Here is a 22,096-nt window from a genome sequence, read left to right on the forward strand (position 1 = left end):
ATGAGAGCATGCCAGCTTCCTTTGTTCCTGCATTGGTAGAAAGCAGCTAGTGCTGGGATTTCCCTGCAATGTCACCTGTTCTCTCACTCTGTTCTCCAGGAAGGAAATTTGCTTCTGCTCTGTTGTTCTACAGAACCAAGAACTGAACAATCACAGAAAAGAAATCAGCTGTTGCAGTATCACCCACACCAGACATTTTCCTTCCAACAATCTGTTAAATTTCTTAAGAAGCTCTGCCTCAAAATGCCAGAAGTTCAGTCAAGAACAAAGGCTTTAGTAAGCTTTTAGCATGGCCATGTCCATGAAAACCAAAGATAATACATCAAAGGATATACACTAAATGTATCTAGCATTTTGTTATAACATATTTTATTGGTTTATTTTTTAAAAATAAATTTGGATTTGGGCTAAAAGGTGAGGTTGGACAGGTAGGAGTGAAAAAGAGTTCTTTTGCAGAAATACCTTCGCTGACTTTTTGGACTGTTTCCACTGTATTGGGTTTTAGTATATTTAAATTCTGCTCTCCACAGGCAAGCCATAAACAGAAAAAAGAAAATTTCAATGAGGCTTCACAACTTCTAATAGACTTTTGCATGATTTATTGATGTAAATATACTTCAAATAACTGGTTGGACATTAAAGGGCAAATGAAATGTTTTTTCTTTAACAGACAACTTGGAAATGAACAGTATAAATAGAACATAGTCATCACTACTTTATTGTATGTCATTCCAATCTACTATCAATTTCTTTTCATATACAAACTTTTTTGTAATCTTGAATACCTAGAAAACTTGCATAATGAAACATGTTATTTACACTGTGTATGAGTCACAAATAATTACAAATAAAAAGTATACAAAATGGTTAAACTTTATCATTACATGAAAAGCAAGGAAGATATCGTAGATGTTCCAATTAATTATAAATGCTTACATATTTGTACATACATTTCTAATCTGAACTTGCTAGATGATATATCTGATGATTTTGATCAGGAATACTAGTTCTTATGCTCGCACTACTGGAGAGGAAGCAATATTTTCAGACATAATGAGTAACTCAAGAAACATTTATGGAACTGCATAGGATGAAATGTATTCATTTTAAAAAAATAAAAACAAAATATTTGACATTGCAAAATATAAGCATTTTCACTCATGCCGTACAGATACATTGTATATTAAACCAATACTGTAAGATGGCATCGCAAATAAATCATAACATTTTAAAAATAAGCAATTCACATGGCATTTGTATCATAAAATAGCAGATGTGCAATATTATTTACATTGCAAACCGAAGAGAGAAAAACCCCATGAAACTGCAGCGAACGAACTGTTCGAAACATTGACCACAGACCTGATTCATAAAATATGTAGGCGTGTGCGTAGGATGTGGGTAAGGACTGGCCCTGGGCCGTGCCCTGCTGCTCTGGCCACTGGCACTGCCCCGTGAGCCCCGCTGAGGCCCGGCCGCTGTAGCGCCCGCACAGGGCCCAGCCAAGGCTCCGTGCCCTGCCTGAGGCCCTGCGCCCTCCGCCCCGAGCACCTGCAGGGCTGCAGCCTCAGGGGCCCACGGAGCCAAGCTTTACAGCCCAGTGCCGCTCGGGGAAAAGCGCCGCCCCGCTCCTGGATGGAACGCGCCACGCACCCACGGGCTGCACTGCGGCTCTGGGCGCAGAGCGAGCAGTAGCCAGCACGGGGAACGCTTGCAGAAAGCAGCCACTGATGGTTTTGCACAGCAAGGAGTGTAGGATACGGTTTCAGAGCTCTTTGCAGGCTTTTAGCCCAAACAAGGGCTCCTACTATGTAAAACAGGAGACACATGGTTTTGTTTTGCGAGGATTACCAGGAGGTAGGAAGCCTGCAATTGTTCAGAGCACGGGGCTTCTGGCACGGCAGTACTGACCAGGGGTTTGACTGTGCTGCAACAACCTGCTTTATTTCTGAAAGCGTGGGACCACCACTGGTCAGTCCTGATTCACAATAACATTCAAAGTTCCTACCACAAAACCTTGCTGCAAACTGAACCCTACTTGCCAAGACCCAGCAGGGTATTTGGGTATTGACCATTTCAGCAACCAATCTTTAAACACTGGTTATTAAAAAGTCAAACATCTCCTGCCCCGTGGCAGTATTATAGCTGCTCAGCATAAAATTTACCTATGAAAACTGAGATGGAACTCCTATGAGACGGCTGATCAGTGTTGACCACAGCATTGGAATGGTTTTAGTTCCACATCTGGAACACGAAATTTGATAAATGAGCTCTGCCTCACAATTGCCCTCATTTGTTTCTTTCTTTCCTTCCTTCTTATTTTCCTGTATTTCTAGATAGTTTTCATGACACAAGAGAGAGTAAGTGGTACAAATCATGTACGCCTGCCAACATCTGAAATTCCAATTACTGCATATTCCATTTTTCCTCAGGATTTGCCACACTGAACTGCATGACCATGTGTCTGCCCTAGCTGAGCAACGTGTCAACATGTGTTGTGCCTTTACACATCAGCTCTGCAGCATAAGGTGAGCCCGGTGAACTGGAAAAGTTGGTCTACCTCTAGCAATAAACCTAAAATATCCATACAAAACTTCTCACCTGAGATGCAGAATTGCCATGCACGTGTTTAGTGTGGCCTTTAATCCAGGATTTCCAGGCATTGAGCAGCCCAAAAAAATCTACTGACATGGTTGAAGAGATGTCAAAGAATTCCAGACAGAAAAAAAAGGTACCACAATAGGCATAAACCATCTTCTCTGCCATGGGAAAGCAAGTCTGCAACATACTACCAGATGCAGCCTGCACGTACTTGAGTAATGCAGAGACACAAACTTAAGCTATTTTTTTTTTTCTTTTTAAGCAATGGGAGAAGAATAATAACTACAGTCTGGGTGGTATCTTGAGCAGCCAACAGCATCACTGAACTGGTGCATTTCATACTGTGTTATAACAGTGTTCAGAAGAACAAGCTCTGTCAATGACTTCCAGTGAATTAGCTACTTTTGGGACTACTAAAGTCTGGATGGACTTGGCATCTGGATTGTATTTGCCATGTAATTCGTACAAAGCCACTGGGTAACATATTGTGCTTAGGAGATCTTTTGGCTTCAAAAAAAAGACAGTGAAGGAAGAAATAAATATTTTGCAAGCAGCTGTTATGTGTATCAGCAAATTTTAATGAGGGGAAAAAAGAACTCAGTAACTTCCCTGTTGTACCACCTTTTTAACCATATACACAAGAATTTCTTGATTTGTCCTAATATTCTGTCTTCTTTGATCACCTCTTCAGTGCCTTAGCTCTGAAATAGAGGCATCCTGGTCACAATCAGGATCAAAATGTTTTTCAGTGAGGTTTCTCTGGAGAACCATTTTTTATGGATATTGTGCTACTAATATGACAAAAATTAATTAAAGTGAGCTACCTACCACAGGACGAGGTCAAAGAAAGTGAGAACTGTCTTGAAGAAAACCTGTATGATTTTTTTTTTTAAATCCAGATAATTTCTCCAGTACAGTACACTTCCACAAATAACTGGAAGCAGAAATTAGAACAACTTTTATGAAGGTGCCAGTGTCTATGGCAAAAGCTTCATCAACTATATCCATTATAATGACTCAAGAAACTGCAAAACTGAATAGGCAAAGCAAGAACTTCGGAATTTCCTCAGCTGAACTTCAAAGGCTTTTTGTCACTTTTGCTGATCACTAGTAACTCATAAATGAAATTTTGGATCTATTTATCTTTATGAATCAGGTACTGTGCAAAGGTCATGCACTGAAATAGCTCATTACTTTTCCCTTTCAAATGCATTAATGGGTAATCAGTAGGATGGAGCCCACCACAAGTAAACTAGAAGCATGAGAAGAGAGTATTTGTTGAATAGAAATGTTACTGTTAGTATTTAGACAAGGCAAAACTTTGCTTGGTCCTGTGAAGAACAAGAAAACCTGTATTTCAATTATAAACATTTATATGAATACTAGGCTAAAACTAGAGGCATTGAAATAGAAGATGTATAGTATATTGTATATTGCTTTTCTTATAGAGTGTACATTATGTTTCTAATATGATGACAAACGAGTAAAATCTTTTAGGACAAACTAATGCAACAAACACCATTGTAGCAGGTCACACTATGAAAGCATGATGTCAAGTCACAACACAGTGCAGGCATGCTGTTAAAAGACAGTCTGGGGTACTCTGAGAAGGCTGTTTCATCCTTCTGCTGCCTGTTAACAACTTACCTGCATGAGTTTTGTAAAGTTTTTTCTTCTTGTTTTGAGGCCTTCAGTGGCTTTGAAAAAGGAAGGGTAAAAAAGGCAAACTTTGTCCTCAGTTACACTTTGGAAGAATCATATCACCAAAGCCTACTCAAAAGGAGGCAAAAAGACAAAATTAAGAAGTATCAATAGAAGTGGAACAGAATAAGGTTGGTTGTTTCCTCTAAAAAGGCCCAGGCTATTGGCACTGTTTGCATTTGCTAGAAAATAGAAGTGGCTTATCAGGAGGAGATTCAGGAAAGGCATTCACTGATCTCTCTAAGCCTGCAAAATTTACAAATAGCATCTGCTTTTCCATTTCCCAGCAACGTACAAAGAAAGACCCTTTGCTGTAGGCAGGTCTGTGTAAACAGTTAGACTCAAAATAGTAATTTTAAAACAAGAAGAATAAGCTTTAGATTACTTTTTTTTTTCAGAAGCTCATAGGATCAACAGCTATCAAGACATACATTCTGTTATAGGAAGAGCAGTACAAATGTTAAAGCTTTTAAGACCGTATATAGTTCACTGCACACACAATTTTCCCATGGCCTACACATATGGCACATCAAGTTTTTACATAGACTCGTGTTCCCATGGAGGGATTAATACTGAATTCTGCTGTGTTATACTGGTGCTGCAGCCTTGAATAACTTGTTCAATGCCACAGCACAGGCCTGGTTAGTACATACATCATGCATTTCAACTGCTCACAGTCAAAGACATAAATGACAGAACCAAACTTTACTGCTTTTTTTTTTTTTTTCAAGTAGGTATGTCTTTGGTTAGTAATAAATTCAGTTGGTTTGGGGAATCAATCATAACTGAAATAGCAACTTTCAACCAGAGGACTTACTGGAACTTCCAGATCACTAAGTCTGCCAAACAAATCCCAATACAAAAACTGAAATGCAGCATGTGATAGTTTGTATGGACTCGGCTTCAATTGGCAGGTGGATTCCTTTGCTGAACAGCTAGCTAAGGACAAGTAATCAGACGCAATTTTGCAATTAATCCCTTGATTTCAGTGTGGGAAGATCTTGGCTTATATACTTTCTGAGCTCTTCTGTTCATGCCATTTGACAGTAAAACTCTAACCTGCCCCATCCCTTCCCAATAGATTGGAGGCTGATGTTTTAAAATAATGTTCAGATTTAGAGAGTACTAAAATTAATCTCTTAACCATTAAGTTGACAGAAAACTCTAGGGACGCTGCTTTACCTCCTCTGCGTATTACTAAAATGGAAATACTGACATTAATTAGATTATCCTTTGTCTGCAAGAAATTTTATACAAATAGGTTCAGTTCACAAACGTCTCAGTGCTCCAAGCCCTGATAGAGCTCTAGTGTTCTATACTGGCATCCAAGATTATTTTAATGCTAAGCAACCACTGTTGATAGTGCAAGGTTGTAATCTTGTTAGTGCAGAACGCTTGTACAAGTCTCTTCAGAGAAGCTTTATAGGACAATGCGGACACAGCATTACGAACTACACAAAAAGCATTTGCACCCAGGGGATATTCATCCATTTCCAAAGGACTGCACACTTTGAGGTGGTCAATCTTCACATTTTAGGAGGACCAAGTATTTTTATCCAGCATCCAAAACAGAGAAGTTTGAAACAAGACAAGCAGCAATTCTCAGCATTCATAAAGCTAAGATTAAAACTGCACTCTACCAAACAGTTCTGTCCCTGTGGTCTGCTCTCAGTAAATGACACACCAGCAATGGGTGGCTCGTAACTCTTCCTAAAATTCCCACTTCTAGAACTGAGCATCATGAACTCAGGTGAAAATCCATCTTCCTACAATAATCCAAGTTATCTTCACATATGTCTGGTTCTATTATTACAGATGTTTGTGACCACCTTAGATAAGAATTAGCCCTCAGATTTTACTTTGTCAATACTGAAATTAACGGGAAAAGTTGAAAGATACAACTCTAAGACATCAAAATTAATTGTCCTCTGGCATTACCTTCAGAGGAAATGAAGATGAGCCTGAATGAATCACCAGTTAAATCACCAATTTCAGCTGGTTCCTGAAAAAATTGTTTAAACAAGTATCAGAAATGACTTTCCATTCACACTTCCTTGAATTTCATGACTCCTGATCAGATGGGAGAACCAGAATCACAGTCACAGACAACTGGAAAATCGTTATCATTTCTTCTAGGCTAGAAATTGCATTCAAAGTTTGTTCTCAAAGGCTTTGGGAAGAGATTGAACTATGACTTGGTAGGCCCAGGCTGTGAATTCCATGACAATAATACTAGCTGGTTTTGCAAAAGTTTCTCCTTATTACAAATTTATCCCACTGAAATATATAAATATAAACCAGTAGATTATTTTTAGTACCATTCAGTTCCTTCTCTAAGGTTGGCCATAGAAGCAGAGCAAACTTGCAAAGAGAATAAGGGGATTATTTGTGGCTATGAAATAATTGGTTGGACTGTCCAGAATGGTGATCTGAAAACGCCTTAATATTTATGTGTTGCACCCGTGAATTGTACAAAAAGAATATACATAGCCTCCTCAAAACACTATGGGATCCTGCAAAGAAGAACTTTAGCAGAATTCTAGTAACCAGGGAAAGGTTAAACTCATATCAAGAAAGAATGCAAAGTCAGTCCTAGCAGTGGAGCCCACCACAGTCAGGAAAAAAAAAACCAAACCCAAACAAAACAGTTACTATTCTCTTAAAATACTTTGCTGAAAAATACCTGTGTCAATAATCTATGGGCTCTAAAGAAACTCAAGTTTAAAAACGAAAGGGATGAAAATGGGCTTTTCACTGAAGTAAGGATGAATGCTAAAGGTGCATGATTTGGCTTAGAGTAATCCCAAGGGTAGGTGGTAATATATCCATAATATCTCAAGATAGCTATCAGACAGTGTCCATATATTTTGTATTATTGATCCCTAACTATATTTCTACAAGTTTAAGCAATCATATCATGTTCTATAAAACACAAAGTATGCCATGGAATGTGTACATAATGTGTAGGACGTGATTCAGATAACTGCTGGTGCTGCTTGTCCTGACATTTCTGTTCCACCACTGAACCTTAACACCCTGGAAATAATGGTACACAGACTGCCAGATAAATGGCACTGATACTAATTGAACCCCAAAATCAAGATTACTCTTGACTTGTTTTACAATAAGGACTTCTGCAAGAACAAAAATTTGCAAAAAGAATTCTAGTTTACAAGATATCCAAAGGACAATGAACATAAATACTTTATAAATGTTTTTCACAGTGATTTGATTCGCTGACATAATTTATTATTTATACCCTACACTTGTCAATGCCTCAGATCTGAAATGCAGAGAGTTTGTAACAGGTGTGCAGAAAAGACACATACTACAGAAAGAATTTCTAAAGGAAGTGGTGAAGGTTATTCCTGAGCTATGCATAGGTCAGCTTGTGAATACATAAGTAAAAAGAATTACTTAAGTCATAGTAGAAACTGCATGCAACTACTGCCAGCCCTGTCTTCAGCTGAGACCCAGCCTATGCCTTGCAGAATTTCTCACCTTGACTGAACAGGTTGAGGTTCCCTTTTACAGTTGATTGGTGCTCCTTCAGGGTGAAACACAGTATGGTGGAATTGCTCTGCTGCAGAAAATAAGTAACTGAAGAAGAATGAAGAAGTGGTTTGTTTTGTTTGTTAAATCCAAGCAAGTAGCAATACGAACTTGCAAAATCATGGCACAGAAGAGAATTCTTTAAAATGCAAATGTTTGAGGCAATGGAAAATAATACCCACTTTTTAGTAAAGATATGCTGAGGTTTGGAAATTTGCTTTCACTGTAGCTCTGTTATTAGATTTGGGTTTGGGGAGTTTAGTTTTTGTTTTTCAGTTGAATAAATTCAGCAATAAATTATCTCCCCCTCCCTCCTGCAAAGAAGTTGGGAATGTCAAACCAAAAACTTCTTTTTCAGTATTTAAATAATGGCTTTAACATGACTTTTAGTGCCCAACTTGAGGTACTAAACTTTGAAGGGACTGTGGCCAAACTGATTCATCAGATAATGCAGAAACTGCAAGGTGGATTTAGAAGGTCAGTAAAACAGAATTAAGACTAAACCTTGCCATTCTTCTTCTTTGTGATTCCAATTATTTTTAATGCAATGTTATGGCTAACTTGCTTTCAGTTGAGCATTTTTTGTTGCTTTGTCTCCAGATGTTATGATATTTTGATGTACCTTCACCTCTGTTACTGAATTCACCCTTCTCTGGCAAGCCCATAGTGTCTATTTTTAGCTCCATGAGCTACTAATCCAGTTTCTCTGACAACTGAAATTTGTTGGAAGAAATGACTAGTGTTACGTTGTCTCAGAGCTATGAGCCCATTTGAGAAATCAGCTTCTTAGCTGACCTTTAAAGCAAGTGAGAATAATGTGCCTGCAATTCCACAGGGTTTGGATTTCATTATCACAGCAGTGTGTATGAGAGGGGCTGGCCCTGCTGCACAACTCTGCTTCTCTGTTTTGTTTTCCTGGTAATTATAGAAACTGTTTACTGTACATGGAAAATCTGCAAGTCTTCTCAGCTCTTGAGGACAATACTACTTCTAATCCCTTTTCTCTGGAGAGTAACAGCTCACAGTGTGGAGGACGGCATACTATTGATTCTTCCCGAGAGGAACTTTCCCACGGACCGTCACTGCGGTGAAAATCACCACAGATGTCTAAGGATCAGAATGGCAACTGCAGACAGAACAGAGACAGATGGGAGCAGTGTAGCAGAGTGGCAGCCCTGGTTCTTCCCACTCCTCTCTGGTGCAGAGCATGACACAAATTCCTGTCGGAGAATCTGGGTTCTCCAAGTGCACAACAACACAAGTACAATTTAGGACAGGTCAGATAGAAGCATTAGTAACTATGATCATAGTGAGAGAATGTCCAGCCAGCACTTCACCCTCTGCTCCCCTTTCTTTCCCAAGTGATGGCAGACACCGTTTATACTGTTTCAAGAAAAAAAAATTGGTGAGGAAAAATTATCTTTTCAATGTTTAAAAAATATATATCCAGTTCTGGGATGGATAGATTTATTAAGAAGCTATTCCAAGAAAGAACAGAGCAGTAAATAACATGATGGTTTTGAGAGATGGCTCTTGGTGGATATAACATATAATACACTAGTGTTATCTTAGAGAAAAAGTGGGGAATTAGCAATAATCACAGATTGTTAGTTTTAAGTTGAAAGGAATGTTCTTATAACTAGGATAAACCCCCTAGCCAGACTTCTAAAATCTTAAATATTAATAATTTTACTGTCACATCCCTTTGAATCCCTGGCTGAAGCCTGGCCCTTGCCCCAGTGTATTTGTCTCCATAAGTACTTGATGTTCTATTCTTTACATCCTCTAATTCTTAACAGCAGTGGAATTCATCTCACCCACAGCACAGCAGCTAATCTGAACTAGTCCTCCACCTCCACACAGTGGTCACTGGGGAGAAAAGTGAAGAGCATATCTAAGGCAGTGGTTTATCTCATCCCTAAGATTTTCTTCAGGAAAGCTCAATCTTTGAAACACCAGGATGTCTGCACTGACTGTAGAGGGAACCCACCAGACTAGCTCAGACCAGACATAAGTTTTAGATACCTAAATACAGATCAGCTGAATTTCACTCATATTTACAGCAATTCCCCAAACCCTTGGTCCTCTAGAGGATCCCAGTGCAATAGCGGACCCCAGTGCAACTCGGGCACAGTGAGACAAAGGAATAATAAGGAATATTCTAGCATCAAAGACATTAATGGCTGCAACTTAGTGAAGTGATAATTTTCCAGCAAGGCAGTATAAATGTCATGTATTAGGATGGTAATTTTGTCTAGAATGGGGTTTTTTTTTAGATTTCAGTAAAAGGCACAATGCTGTCCTGTCAGTAAGCACATTTAACGCTTGGCTTTGGGATGCTCTCTATCTCTTAATAAGCTCTAAACAACTGAGTTAAATCTTAGCCTTACCCAACATGATCTGCATGGCATTTTTGCAGAAGCTGCTGGGTGAAATACTACCTCCTTGGACACTGACTACAGACAACTCTTGGCTGAATGTGCATTTGAAAACTCCATACATAGGTCTGTTTCTGAAGGAATGGTGTGAACTGTGGATTATGTCATAGACTTTGTACCTTTTTATTATGGTGCAACACTATTCCAGGCTTTCTTTCTGTTTAGGTATTTTTAAACAATATTTACTTACAGAGCAAAGGAGTCTCCATTTTTTTAAGAAGTGCTAACATTTATCCCTATACACTTTTTAAAAGACATTCTAACTACCACCTCCAAATTTCCAGTTGGCAAAGTACCTCACTTGCTCTGTTTCACATCTAGTTTTGCATTCAGTATTGAAACTCAGCGAGGAATTCTTAGTCCTACAGAAAAGCCAAATAATACAAAAAAGCAGGACACTTTGCATTTTGCATTTAGACTTTTTAGACTTTCTTTTTCCCCCACAATTCTTCTCTGTAACTAGAGATTCAACTCTTATTTAAAATAAAAAACTCAAAAATCATGCATTTCTCATGCAATTCCACTAAAAGTTTAAGGATTATAGACTCTAAAATTCAACCTTATGCCCTCAGAGTTCATGACATTATGTACAATACTTTCTTGCATTTTTTATGAATAATCTATGCGTCATCCAGCTTCCAAACAGATGAGAGCTAGCATCAACAGCACATCTATGTACAGCTGCCCTCTCCTACACACAGACTTCACTTTCTTCAGATGCTTCTTATTTATATACTTGAAGGACCTACAAGAAGTTTCCAGAGAGGAATGTTTACACACTTACACACTGACAAGCCTATGGGACTTAACTTGGAGGGAGGATTTCTGACCCACATATCCAAAACTTATTTAGGCATTTAAAACCTCAGGATCATTCAGCAAAGTAAGATTCAATGTTCAGAAAGAGGCTGTGTTTAAGCAGAGAAAATGGGATTGAGAAGTATACCCCTTAATGTGACTTTAAAAATGCTACCTCCTTAGCAAATGCAAATAATCTGAACTGGGCAGCCATGCTTTCAGTGTACAGTTTCAGAATGATTTCAATCAACCAGAAGTGCCATAGAAACTTCTAAAATAAATATACCTGTCAGTACCTCCTTTTTCTTTTCCACATGATCCGTTCCCTCATGCAATGGCTCACATCTAAAAAAATCTCTCCTTGATGGTTATTTATTCCTAAGCTTGTTCTTTTGCAGTAAGCTCAGAAACTGTGATATTGATTTAACAGTATGTTCCAATCTCATTAGGGAAGGAAAAAATAATACCTTAGAGATGTACTGGTAATAAACAAAGCCAAAATGGATTTAACAGTATTTGCCCTCTGGGGGTATTAATCAGTTTTAGCATCTATTTACTGTTGTGTATAAAACAGAGGTCATCCACTCTATACACCTGCCTGGTTAATTATTCCTGTTTATCATTCCTGGGTATATCTTACATCTATTACCTGTACTGCTGTTTTTAGGATGTGAGACTAGTCTTACTCTGTGGGCAGTCTTTTAAAATACTGTTTACATCCAAAAATCTTTTCTAATTCTGGTCTATAGTTCTGATTTTGCTCTTCCTTATTTAAGTAAGTAGCAACATACACTTTTAGAAAACTAACGAAAAAACACCACCTCATAAGATCAAATTATTCCATTACATGCTCTTCTTCTCTGAGGAAGAGGATGAAAAGACAAACAGTACATGCCAGGGTGTTATTCTGCCATTTAATGTCCTGCTGGAAAGCGATTTGTTAAGGTGATAGGTGTTGTACAGGAGCCTACACAGAAGAGATTAGCATGGCTTTATTTATTGCTTCAAGAGTAGTCATTAGAGAGTATTGCTAAGGAATAATTGCCTAGAAAACAAGTAGCTCAATGTGAGACCTTCTGCTAATGGAAGGCTAATTTTGGGCCTACAAATTCACAAAAGCACAAAAAAATGTGTGTTAATAATAACCTACCAACTATCTCTCTGTTCTTTAGAATCTATATATGTTATTATCATCTTGGGATAAGATTTATCCAGGCATTCTGGCATACAGTTAAGGTGAACGTGGCACAGAGGTTTTGCGTAACTGGGCTAGGGGCTCAAAGCTCAAAACCTTTTCTAAATCACACTCCTAATGGCATCCCAGAGTTGTGATTGGCAGTGCTGGTATTATATGCAAAGGGTTCAGACACTAGGAGAGATTTGCAGAACTGCAATAGTCCATGTTCGTGACAGTCACCATGGCTACGGTGGTAACCTTTTATTTATCCTGGAATATGCTTATCTATCCCTCTGACACTTAGTTTGATTCAATTGATTTTGGCCAATGCAAAATGCTGAAAAGCAGCACAACAGAAGATCTGAGACACAGCACTTGGGCTGAAAAGAATGTAATTCAGTGGGATCAGTCTCACTTATCTTGGCCATCTTAAGAAACAGATGTCTAGTCTAAGTTTGCCATCTGTGGTCACTGAGAAAGTTAAGCACACTCGAGGATTTAGGCAGCCTCACACTCGGTGTAAAGCAGAGGGGACAAGTGCCTGAAGTGCTTACCTGTCGTCCAGTTTTTAGAAGAAACTTGATTGTTGGAATGCCAAAGAGAGCCAGACACTGAAGGCCCTGCTGCAGCCAAGGTAATCAGTGTGTCCCTCTTAATTCATGTTAATTCCACTCCCTCCTTGCTAGCCAGGGAAGACACTTGTTTCTCTGAAATCCTCTCTTCTCTTTTTATCTGAATTAAAATGTCTGAATTAAAAGGCCTCACTCTGCCTTTGGAAACTAAAATCCCTGGAGCAAACAGCTGGTTTAACATCTGCCTCCACTGATCCTTTTGTTAAGGCTGCCAGCAAAGTTGCCACTTTGCATCACATGTTGTTTTGGGCTCTCTCATGTGAACCCCAGTCCAGAGGGAAGCAGACTGAGATGCCTCATGCTGTTTTTAGAGGCCATTTTGTTACTATAGTGACACAGTGATACTGACCTGGACCACAGATAACTGGAGGTCAACCTAAGCCACAAGAACAAGTTAGCATCTGCAGAGGTGAATGATCTGTTGCCTGTGACTGAATTGTTGCATTCCTCAGTTTCACTGTTCCTCTTGCTTTCATGCATGATTAACAGCCAAGCCACAAAAGATCAATCATGTATATGAGGTTAAACACTTCACAGATTTTTGTTGTAAGCCTGCTCATGCATTGCAAATTAATAACATTGTTAAGGAGTAAATCCTATCTGCACAGATAAATTTGGTGCTTGTGGAAGCTAAAAACATGCCATGGGCTGTTAATGCACTGACTTCACCCAAATACATCAGTGGTAACTTGCACTGAGGTTTTTTCCCTCTATAAGGATGTGAGGGCCTGCTGTGTCACTGTAGCAGTTTTGTCTTTGCTGCAAGAAGAGTAAGATCAGCCCTTTAATCCCAGTTACACAGGAAAAAATGGAAGAGGGATGTCCAATATGCCTGATCCTGCTGTCGGGCTTGGTAGGGAACACTGTAAGCACAGGAGGAGATAGCAGTGTGAAATGGCATGTGCACACACATGAACTGCCATGGACTGTTACTGACTCAATCACTAGGATTTCTTCAAAACAGGCAATTCCCATACAAGATTTCCAAGGTTTTAAGAGCTTTGGTTTTCTGTTTGCAGAGGCATGTTTCCAGGCTTCAAAACAGACTCGGATCTGAAACTGTATGTGGGAATGAACAGAGAAGCTAAAACCACAATCACAGTTAATGACTATTGGCTCTCTGGAATTAAAAATGAAATATCCTTTGGGATCCTGCAAGAAAACCACATTTTGAGAGTCCTGGCTCAGCAGCAATTCTCCCATGCAGAGGCTTTTGTCTTTGAATGGCAAATTTTACCAGAGGGATGCAGAACAAAATTTATCCACCACCCTAGCACTGCATCACTATTTCCTTTTGCTCTGAGTTCATGACCTTATGCACTGCATCACAGAAAAGCCTGCGTGATGGGGAGCTTCAAGTAGACGGAAAAATCTGACACAAGATCTGTAAAATGTGTTGTGGGGAAATGACTCTCTTTACTTTGGCCTCGTGATTTTTGTACAAGAAACGGACTACAAAGAGGAGAATGAACCCAGCTAGGGAGGTCCTCACATTACCTCCCCTTTGCCTTGTACAGGCAGTAAGAAATAGATCTCCTCCCTCTCTCTTCAGAGAGGGTGGATTTGTTCCGCACAGAAGCTCAAGATAGAAGATGTGGCTACTGGCAGCTGTGTGAAGAAACATAAGCATGTAAATTCTTGCCCAGAGGAACAAAAGATCATCTGTTTTATAGGAAGGAAAATGCTGAAAGAAAATTCCAACTAGAGTATCGGATTTCTGCAACCATTTCAGCACCTCTAACCTCTCCACCTCATCATCTCAAGGTATAAAATTCTGAGAACATTATTTATGAAGACAATGCCAGGAAAATGAGAACCTTTTCCCTATCACTAAAATAAGTGTTGTTGAAGAAATGTTGAGTCTGAATACCACCTAATTGACATGACAACATCAATCTTTATAATAAGTTTCATTTAACTTTGTAAAGGTGTCCAATGAAATAACCTTGCAACCTAATATGAAAGGCAGCAGATGCAACTACTAATTTAGAAAGTGCTGAGAATTTGTTTTACACTTTCCTCACATTGACATAGAAAAATGTCCCCAGAGAGCCCACACTTAGTTTCATTAACTTCCCTCATCATAACACAACACAATACTTAGCATCTGTGCTGTAGTTCTAGATATGCTACCTTTACATAAGCTTATTAAAAACAAAGACTGTATATTTTTATACAGTCGGTCTACTCTAATTTGGGGCTAGATGATTTATTTGCAAACACTATCAATGTATTCATGGTGATACTGATACCAATTTTCAGTTTTCACACTGATCTCTCTGATTTTAAATTTCCTTATACAACAAACAGTCTCTGAAAGGATGAGGATGGTGATACAAACTGCTTTTGACTGTTTCTCCAATTTGCTAGTAGAACTAGCATTTACTCATCATTTGCTATGAAAATGTTTTCATTGATCAAGATGAGGTGCAGAATTAACCCAGACATTTCTTACTGGCAACTGTAAGAGACAAGTGAATGAACTACAAGCTTTTGGTCTAAACCTCTACATTTGTACTCTTCACATAGTACTGTGGGAGGTGAGAAGAGAAGAAGAGCTTGGCCAGAAAAGCTGGTACTTTGACCTACTGAACAATGAAGATGTGCCAGAGAAGTCAGACTGAAATCTAAATCCACTAATGGCTATTTGCAAAAATTTCACTCTAGGGAACCAAGTAATGACATCAGAACTATGGATTTATTAGCTGCAAAGTGTCATTCCTCTTTCAGTGGTGAAACATGAACTTTGATCCATTTATGATTCTTATACATCTCACTGGTGTTCCCAGGGTAAAAAATGCATGCTACATCCTGTGTATGTGCAAACTAACGGCTATAGGCTAAAACTTGTCATCCTGTGCAGGAAATTCTCAGATCTGTAGTTTGGATAGAAATTCTACAACCTCAAGCTTGGACAGTTTTTGAAAGTCATTTTTCAGATAGGCCATAGAACTCCATATGCTGTTTATCAAGGTAGATAAAAAAGTAACTCCTCTAATCCCAAGAATGCTCTAATACCGATAGAAGAAATCTTTAACATCAGTATTCTACCAGAAAGTGAGGGAATTTGCATTAAAATAGGTTTCTGGGCTAATTCCCATGCATCTACCCTCCTCAGGCAAGGAAAAAATCACCTCTGCATAGTAAATTCAGATGTCCTCTGTATGCTGAAGTCTGTAAAGGTTCAAGACGGTCCTTTCCCATCCAGAAAGGCTTCAAGGAAAGGAAGCCTGAAACATATTCAGCACAAGCTAGCAGTGCCACGCTGACTTAATCTCGTACTCACAGGGGCTACTGGTCAAAGGGGAGGAATACAGAACTGTCATTCCCTTCACAGAAAGATCCAACTGGATAATCTCGAAATGTGGTGAAAATTACTTACTTATTTTCAAGAGGTGCCTCATGTTATGACTACTAAATCCATAAGCAAACTCATTTCTGTTCTGGATTAGAGAAATGCAGAGTTTCTCATGCCTCCTAGTTGCTGCTGAGTGTTATCTTTGATTAAAATGATTAGAAGCCCATGTACAGCTAAGCCACTTCGCAATCACGGCACAGATTTAAACTAAAAATCTACAAGCTCAGAACAACATCACCCACTCCAGTATGATCCAAAGGCAGCACACCCGCACAGGGAAACTGACCACCATTACTTTTGAAAAGGAAAACCTGAGAAGTAAACAATGCCTGAAAATGTGCCAGATATACATCTTGCTTGAAGTGGATTAATTGAAGGCAGTAATACTATATTAATTTTCAACAGCAAAGAATTGGCCTTTTTTTTTTTAATCGTCTTTGACCAACAAAAATCTTGAACTGCCATTTGCATTAAACCTGGAAAAGTACTGCCTTCCCCTTTTTGGTGTTTTTTTTGATCTTCACTAGATAAAGCAGAGGACCTTCAGCCAATCCAACAATAGAGGAAGTTTCCAAATGACCAGTTGTTATTAACAGAATGGATTTTCAATAATCAGTCTGGACTAGGAGCACAAGTCCTATTAAAAGATGTGGAAAACCAGCATCCAGAGAGCTTCCAGCGTCTGCTGGAATTCCTCAGAATAAGGTTTCACAAGACCAAATTTTTAGAAAAGTTCAGGCTTCTACCAAAAATCAGTTTGGCTGATAATTTAGAGGGGAAACAAGTTCCGCTGAAGAGAACTTTTTTTTGTCCACACATTGATCTTCTGCACTTTGTTTGCATTGTCCTGGAAGGACTGGACATACAACACTGTAGGACAAATACTGAACATTATTTTATATAAGAAGACAGTGCTCATCTAAAGCTTTAGCATAAAAATCAGATAAAGTGATTTACCAAAGTGGGGTTTTTATTCTGTAAATATTGATAATTTTGTTGCCAAAAAAGTCAAGAAATGCCTTCTTCCCACTTGTATAACAATAAGGTTTGATAGGCAGAATGTATGAAATATACAGTAACTTCTTCTGAAAAGCTATCTAAGCTCACTCAGCTTACAGTATGTGGAATGTAATTATCCAGAAAGTGAAGTATGTATAAAAATAGGTAAAATTCCTACAATATTTGTATTGACTCATAATTCCTCCTGCCAGGAAGGTTACAATAGCTCTACAGTATATGTATGAAATGCTTGTTCATAAAGTTAAAAAACATCATTACCTTACTGAAGAACACATTAAATGTAGGAATGCATAATCAGAACTGACTCTCAATTCTGCTTAGCTGGTGCAAATCTACAGAGAACCATCATCCTTTCTGCACAAAACAAGACCAACCTCTAATCTGAGAGTTGGGGTTTTGTTTTGTTGTTTTGTTTGCCATAGAGGGGCCAGACTGAAGTTTATGAAAGAAATTCCTCTGGAAGCGGAAGTACATTGTTTAATATTTTTTCCCTATCTCCACTTTGTTTACTGACAGCAGTTACCCACCTTTTAAAATGATTATTGCCTGACATTACATGGAGCTTTTTACTGCCTGTTCAGAAGAAGGCAGTGAAATACAAAGAACCTCCAACTCCCCTGTCATGACCCAGTTCTGGGCTTGTGCTTTTTTGACGAGTCTTTGATCTGCAGCAGGCCTCATAGGCTAGTCTCCCGGAGGAACATGGTGCCAATGTTGTAAGACACCTTTCTCACTCTGGCAGATGTGATGGAGGGTTTTGGTGGCTTCTGACCACTTCTGACCTCCAGGAAGTAACAGATCCCAGGAATTTCCTTTGGAAAGTTTTCTGGAAGCTCTTCACGGGAACGAGGGATAAAAATAAAATTTTCTTCCTTTTTCAAAAGCCTAGAGAAAAACAAAACAGAGGGATATAAAACACTGTAAAACACATTCCAGAAATGTCTCTTTGGAAGAGGTGGATCCTATGTGCAACCAAGTAAAAAATGAGTTAACACTAAATGAGTAACATGTAAAGAAATTCTAAGTCAGGATCCTCAGCTGATATATAGGAACTTATCATCATTAACTTCAAGGAGCTCTGTTGACAGAGATCAGCTGAAGGAATGGCTCAAAAAAATATTCTCTGAAAATTAGTGTCAGCATTCAGAAAGTAATGTACCAGAAGGAGAACCAAATTCGTAACAGTCATTGTCCAGAACAAATCATTTGGCTTAATTAGAACACTTCAGTCTGGTCAGTTGGGCAAAAATTAACATTTCAGAGTGACGGCTACCAGCAGGTTTCCCACTGGAAGGCAGCAGTGCTTGGGAGCTCTCACAGATAAAAGCAGGGAGGTCAGTTTGTGCCCTTCTCACACTCCGTAGTCATGTATTTCATAAATTGGGTTCAAATACAGCAAATCCAGCTTCAACACCAGAAGCAAGTCTGACACTATTCATCAAAGTACCCATAGGTTTAATCTAAGCTATTTGGTTGGGTCAAAAAGGGATCCAGGTTCCCTGGAGCCATGAAGCCACCTCCTGGCATGCCTGCTCAGGTGGTACAACACCACAGCCCGGACTATACTGCCTTCTGCCATTTGCCACCTTAGCCATGATGCAGAAATCTCTGCCTGGTTAGACCTGAACATTTAGGGCATCTTTATCAAGTATCATCCCTAGAACTAGCTGAACGTGTAAAATAAAGGAAATAACTCTATACATTTTCTTTTTGTTTCCAATTACTTATGTAAATTAAGTTAGTGGTATTCAATCCCTTGCAGCATTGAAAAGAGCAGTTTTGAGACAGTGGTAAATTCTGAGCACAGTTGGATATACAAAAGCATTCTTCCTCTTTTCCCTCCAACGATATTTATTCTTTCTCTCAATCAGTTTGAAGTTCAAAAACATAATTGGGAAGAACTTTATAAGTTTCAGTGTAATTTTGTAATAGGTAGTTTATTTAATGTCTGTAAAGTTGATTTCTGGAAAGTAAATGAATGAATGAATCCCGTTGCCAGGAGAATTTTGCAGGATTATCAGTATATGCAATGGCACTTCCTTCACTGAGTACTTTTCATGGGTTTTGCATGAGACAATCTGTGTGAGCTCATTGAAATATAAAGGCATTTTCTTTCCAGCTTTTAAATAACCACTTAGTTATAAATCAAACAAAGTTTTACCTTTGAACTTCGTGGAGATCTTTAGTGTGTACTTAAAAGTCCAGATTGTCAATTTTATGATCAAAATACTGCAATCTTTTCTAAATTGCATGAGTGTTTGTGGAGGCCTCTACAGAGAAGCTTCTCTCTTTTTATCTCTGCAATGTTTGCAGTAAATATTTTGTATTTCCAAACTACAGCCTTAATATACTGAAATAACTCTTCACAGCTTCCCAAACCAGATTTCTGCACATTAACAGCTGAAATCTTAGAACTTTCTGAGCTATATCTATAAGCTTTCACTGTAGCCACTCTTCCCCACACTGACTATTCACTATGGAGCATCCAGCCTTCCTAAAAATCAGTGATTTCCTTATCAGAGTCTAACATCATGTAATTTTAATGACAGTTACACAAATCCAAAACTGTAAAATATATCATATCTATATTCTTTTATTCAGGTCAGGGCTGGCACTAAGATTAGTTGATATTTTACACTATTTCCTCATAGAAAAGAAATGCAAGACATTAATTACCCATCTTATTTTCACTTGTTTTGTGAATTGCAACTTGGTTACAATGAAATGCTCCAGGGCTGATAGACAATTACACTTTTGAAGATTCCTCCACTGCTGTGGCTTGTGATAGACTCCACATCCCTGTATCAGATGCATGGCTTTAATTGTAAATATTAGAATCAGAAATTGTCCAGCTGACCTTCATTGGGATAACATTTCAGCTCTCAAGCAAGCATGGCAGGAAACCTTTGTTACCAAATGCTAATAGAAGTTACTTATAATTATGTTCTATCCTACTTACTTTACACTTTCAAGGGGAAAAAAAAGAAATATCTGGCTCATAGAATAATACTATTAGAAAGATTTTAATCATGATGAAAATGGCCTCTTGTTAGCTTTCTCCTAAAGAACAGGTTTTTCAAATTCCTTAAATAATATGTTGGTCCTGACACTTGGCTTCCCAGACTGAGAATGAGTTCATAGTTCAGAAATTGCCTCTGATTTCTTATATCTTTGTGTATATACTAAAGAAACAAGTTATCTGCATATTCTCAGTGCATATGGGTGAGGACATTTTTCTGCAGAAATCTTCCCCTCTGATTTTAGGCCACTTGTGATATCAAAAAGAAAACAACAGCAATTGATGGCCATGGCCATTTCTAAGTTTCTTGAATTCCTTTTCATGGGTACAAAGAACCTCAGAAGATGCTTGAGCCAAGCAGGTGAATGAATATTGCACGTCCCCAGGGATATGCACTGAGCCACCCTGTGGTGGGCTGACTTTGGTTGAACACCAGGTGCCCACCAAGCCATTCTATCCCATGCAATCCATTTTTTGCAATCCCCTCTGGCTCTGGAGAAGATCCAGTGTAAAACCTTCTGCTCTGGAACACTTCCTGGGTGGTGGCCCACAGTTCTGGTTGGCAGCCTCACCTCGTGGACCATTCTCAGAGCACTCCTTTGTGAACAAGTCAGACCACCCGTTGAGAAAGCCTGAAAGAACAATCTACCCAGAGAGCACAATCTTATCCTTTACCTTCAGCAAATTATGTTAAATTCCTGCTTAAACTGTATAAAAAATGTCCCCAGATTGTCCCATATTCAGAGAGCTCAAGCTGAAGTTACACAACCTCCGCAGTTCAGGAATATGCATGTAACAACTAGTCTGAAAATATCCCAAAGCATTTATCTTAGCTGTATTTTCTGAATCACTTCTGTGAATTTCCCTTCAGGGCACTATTGCAAAGGGTATTTTTATACTAGGTTTTTCACAGGTTCTAAATTCTGGGTTCCATTCAAGTGGTTCAATGCACAATTTACAATTGTGAGCTCAAATTGTGAGGGTCAGGTACTCAGGCATTCCTATAAATTGTCTGGAATTAGGTCTGCCCTCAGCTTATCTTCTTTGTTGATGTTTCAGGGGAAGAAGGATTTCTTAAACACTGTTTGCAGTTGATTAACTTTGACACCTTTCCTCCTAACCTGAAATCTTCCAATGCTTTTTAAAGCCTTGTTCTGTCACTCCCTTGGTGAAAATGCTCTTGCTTTCAGACAAAAAGAGAGGGTATCTAAGAATTATCCTATTCTCTTTTTTTCTTTTCAGTTCCTTCATTTAAGAAAAAAACTCAGGAGGTCTGTGTGTCAATGAAAATTGAGATCATACTTAGTGGGAACCTTGAAGATGCTTTTAAGAGCTGTAGCTCTTTCTTCACATAGATGAAATGATAGAGTACTTATATTTCAAACTATCTTGGCAAGAAACAGTCACATCTTCATCAGAGTTTCTATATTCAGAAAACCACAGAATCATAGAATATGCTGAGTTGGAAGGGACCCATCCTGATCATAGAGTCCAACTCCTGGCCCTGCACAGGACACCCACAAGAGTCACACCATCTGCCTGAAAGTGTTGTCCAAACGCTTCTTGAGCTCTGTGTTGGGACCACTTTCCTGAGGAGCCTGTTCCAGTGCCCAACCACCCTCTGGGTGAAGAACCTTTTCCTGATATCCAACCTAAACCCCCCGACTCAGCTTCATGACTTTTTCTTGACTCCTGTCATAGGTCACACGACTGAAGAGATCAGTGTCTGCTCCTCCTCTTCCCCTCATGAGAAAGACTGCAGTGAGGTCTCCCCTCAGTCTCCTCCAGGTTGAACAAACT

At 38.9% G+C, this 22,096-nt stretch overlaps 1 protein-coding gene across 1 annotated transcript in view; it reads right to left on the reverse strand.

Annotated features, from left to right (window-relative positions):
* Positions 1 to 582: 582 nt before the first annotated feature.
* The window catches only part of GUCY1A2 (guanylate cyclase 1 soluble subunit alpha 2), a 156,584-nt gene continuing 135,070 nt past the window's right edge, over positions 583 to 22,096 (reverse strand). Inside the window, exon 8 of the mRNA XM_042023826.1 lies at positions 583 to 18,162. Within this exon, the coding sequence (XP_041879760.1) occupies positions 17,955 to 18,162 (208 nt within the window). The 3' untranslated portion in view covers positions 583 to 17,954. The remainder of the gene's footprint in view (positions 18,163 to 22,096) is intronic.

This window comes from Corvus kubaryi, unplaced genomic scaffold, assembly GCF_017639235.1.
Source record: "Corvus kubaryi isolate FWS band 111438036 unplaced genomic scaffold, C.kubaryi_AGA036_p1.0 37256, whole genome shotgun sequence".
Lineage (NCBI taxonomy): Eukaryota > Metazoa > Chordata > Aves > Passeriformes > Corvidae > Corvus > Corvus kubaryi.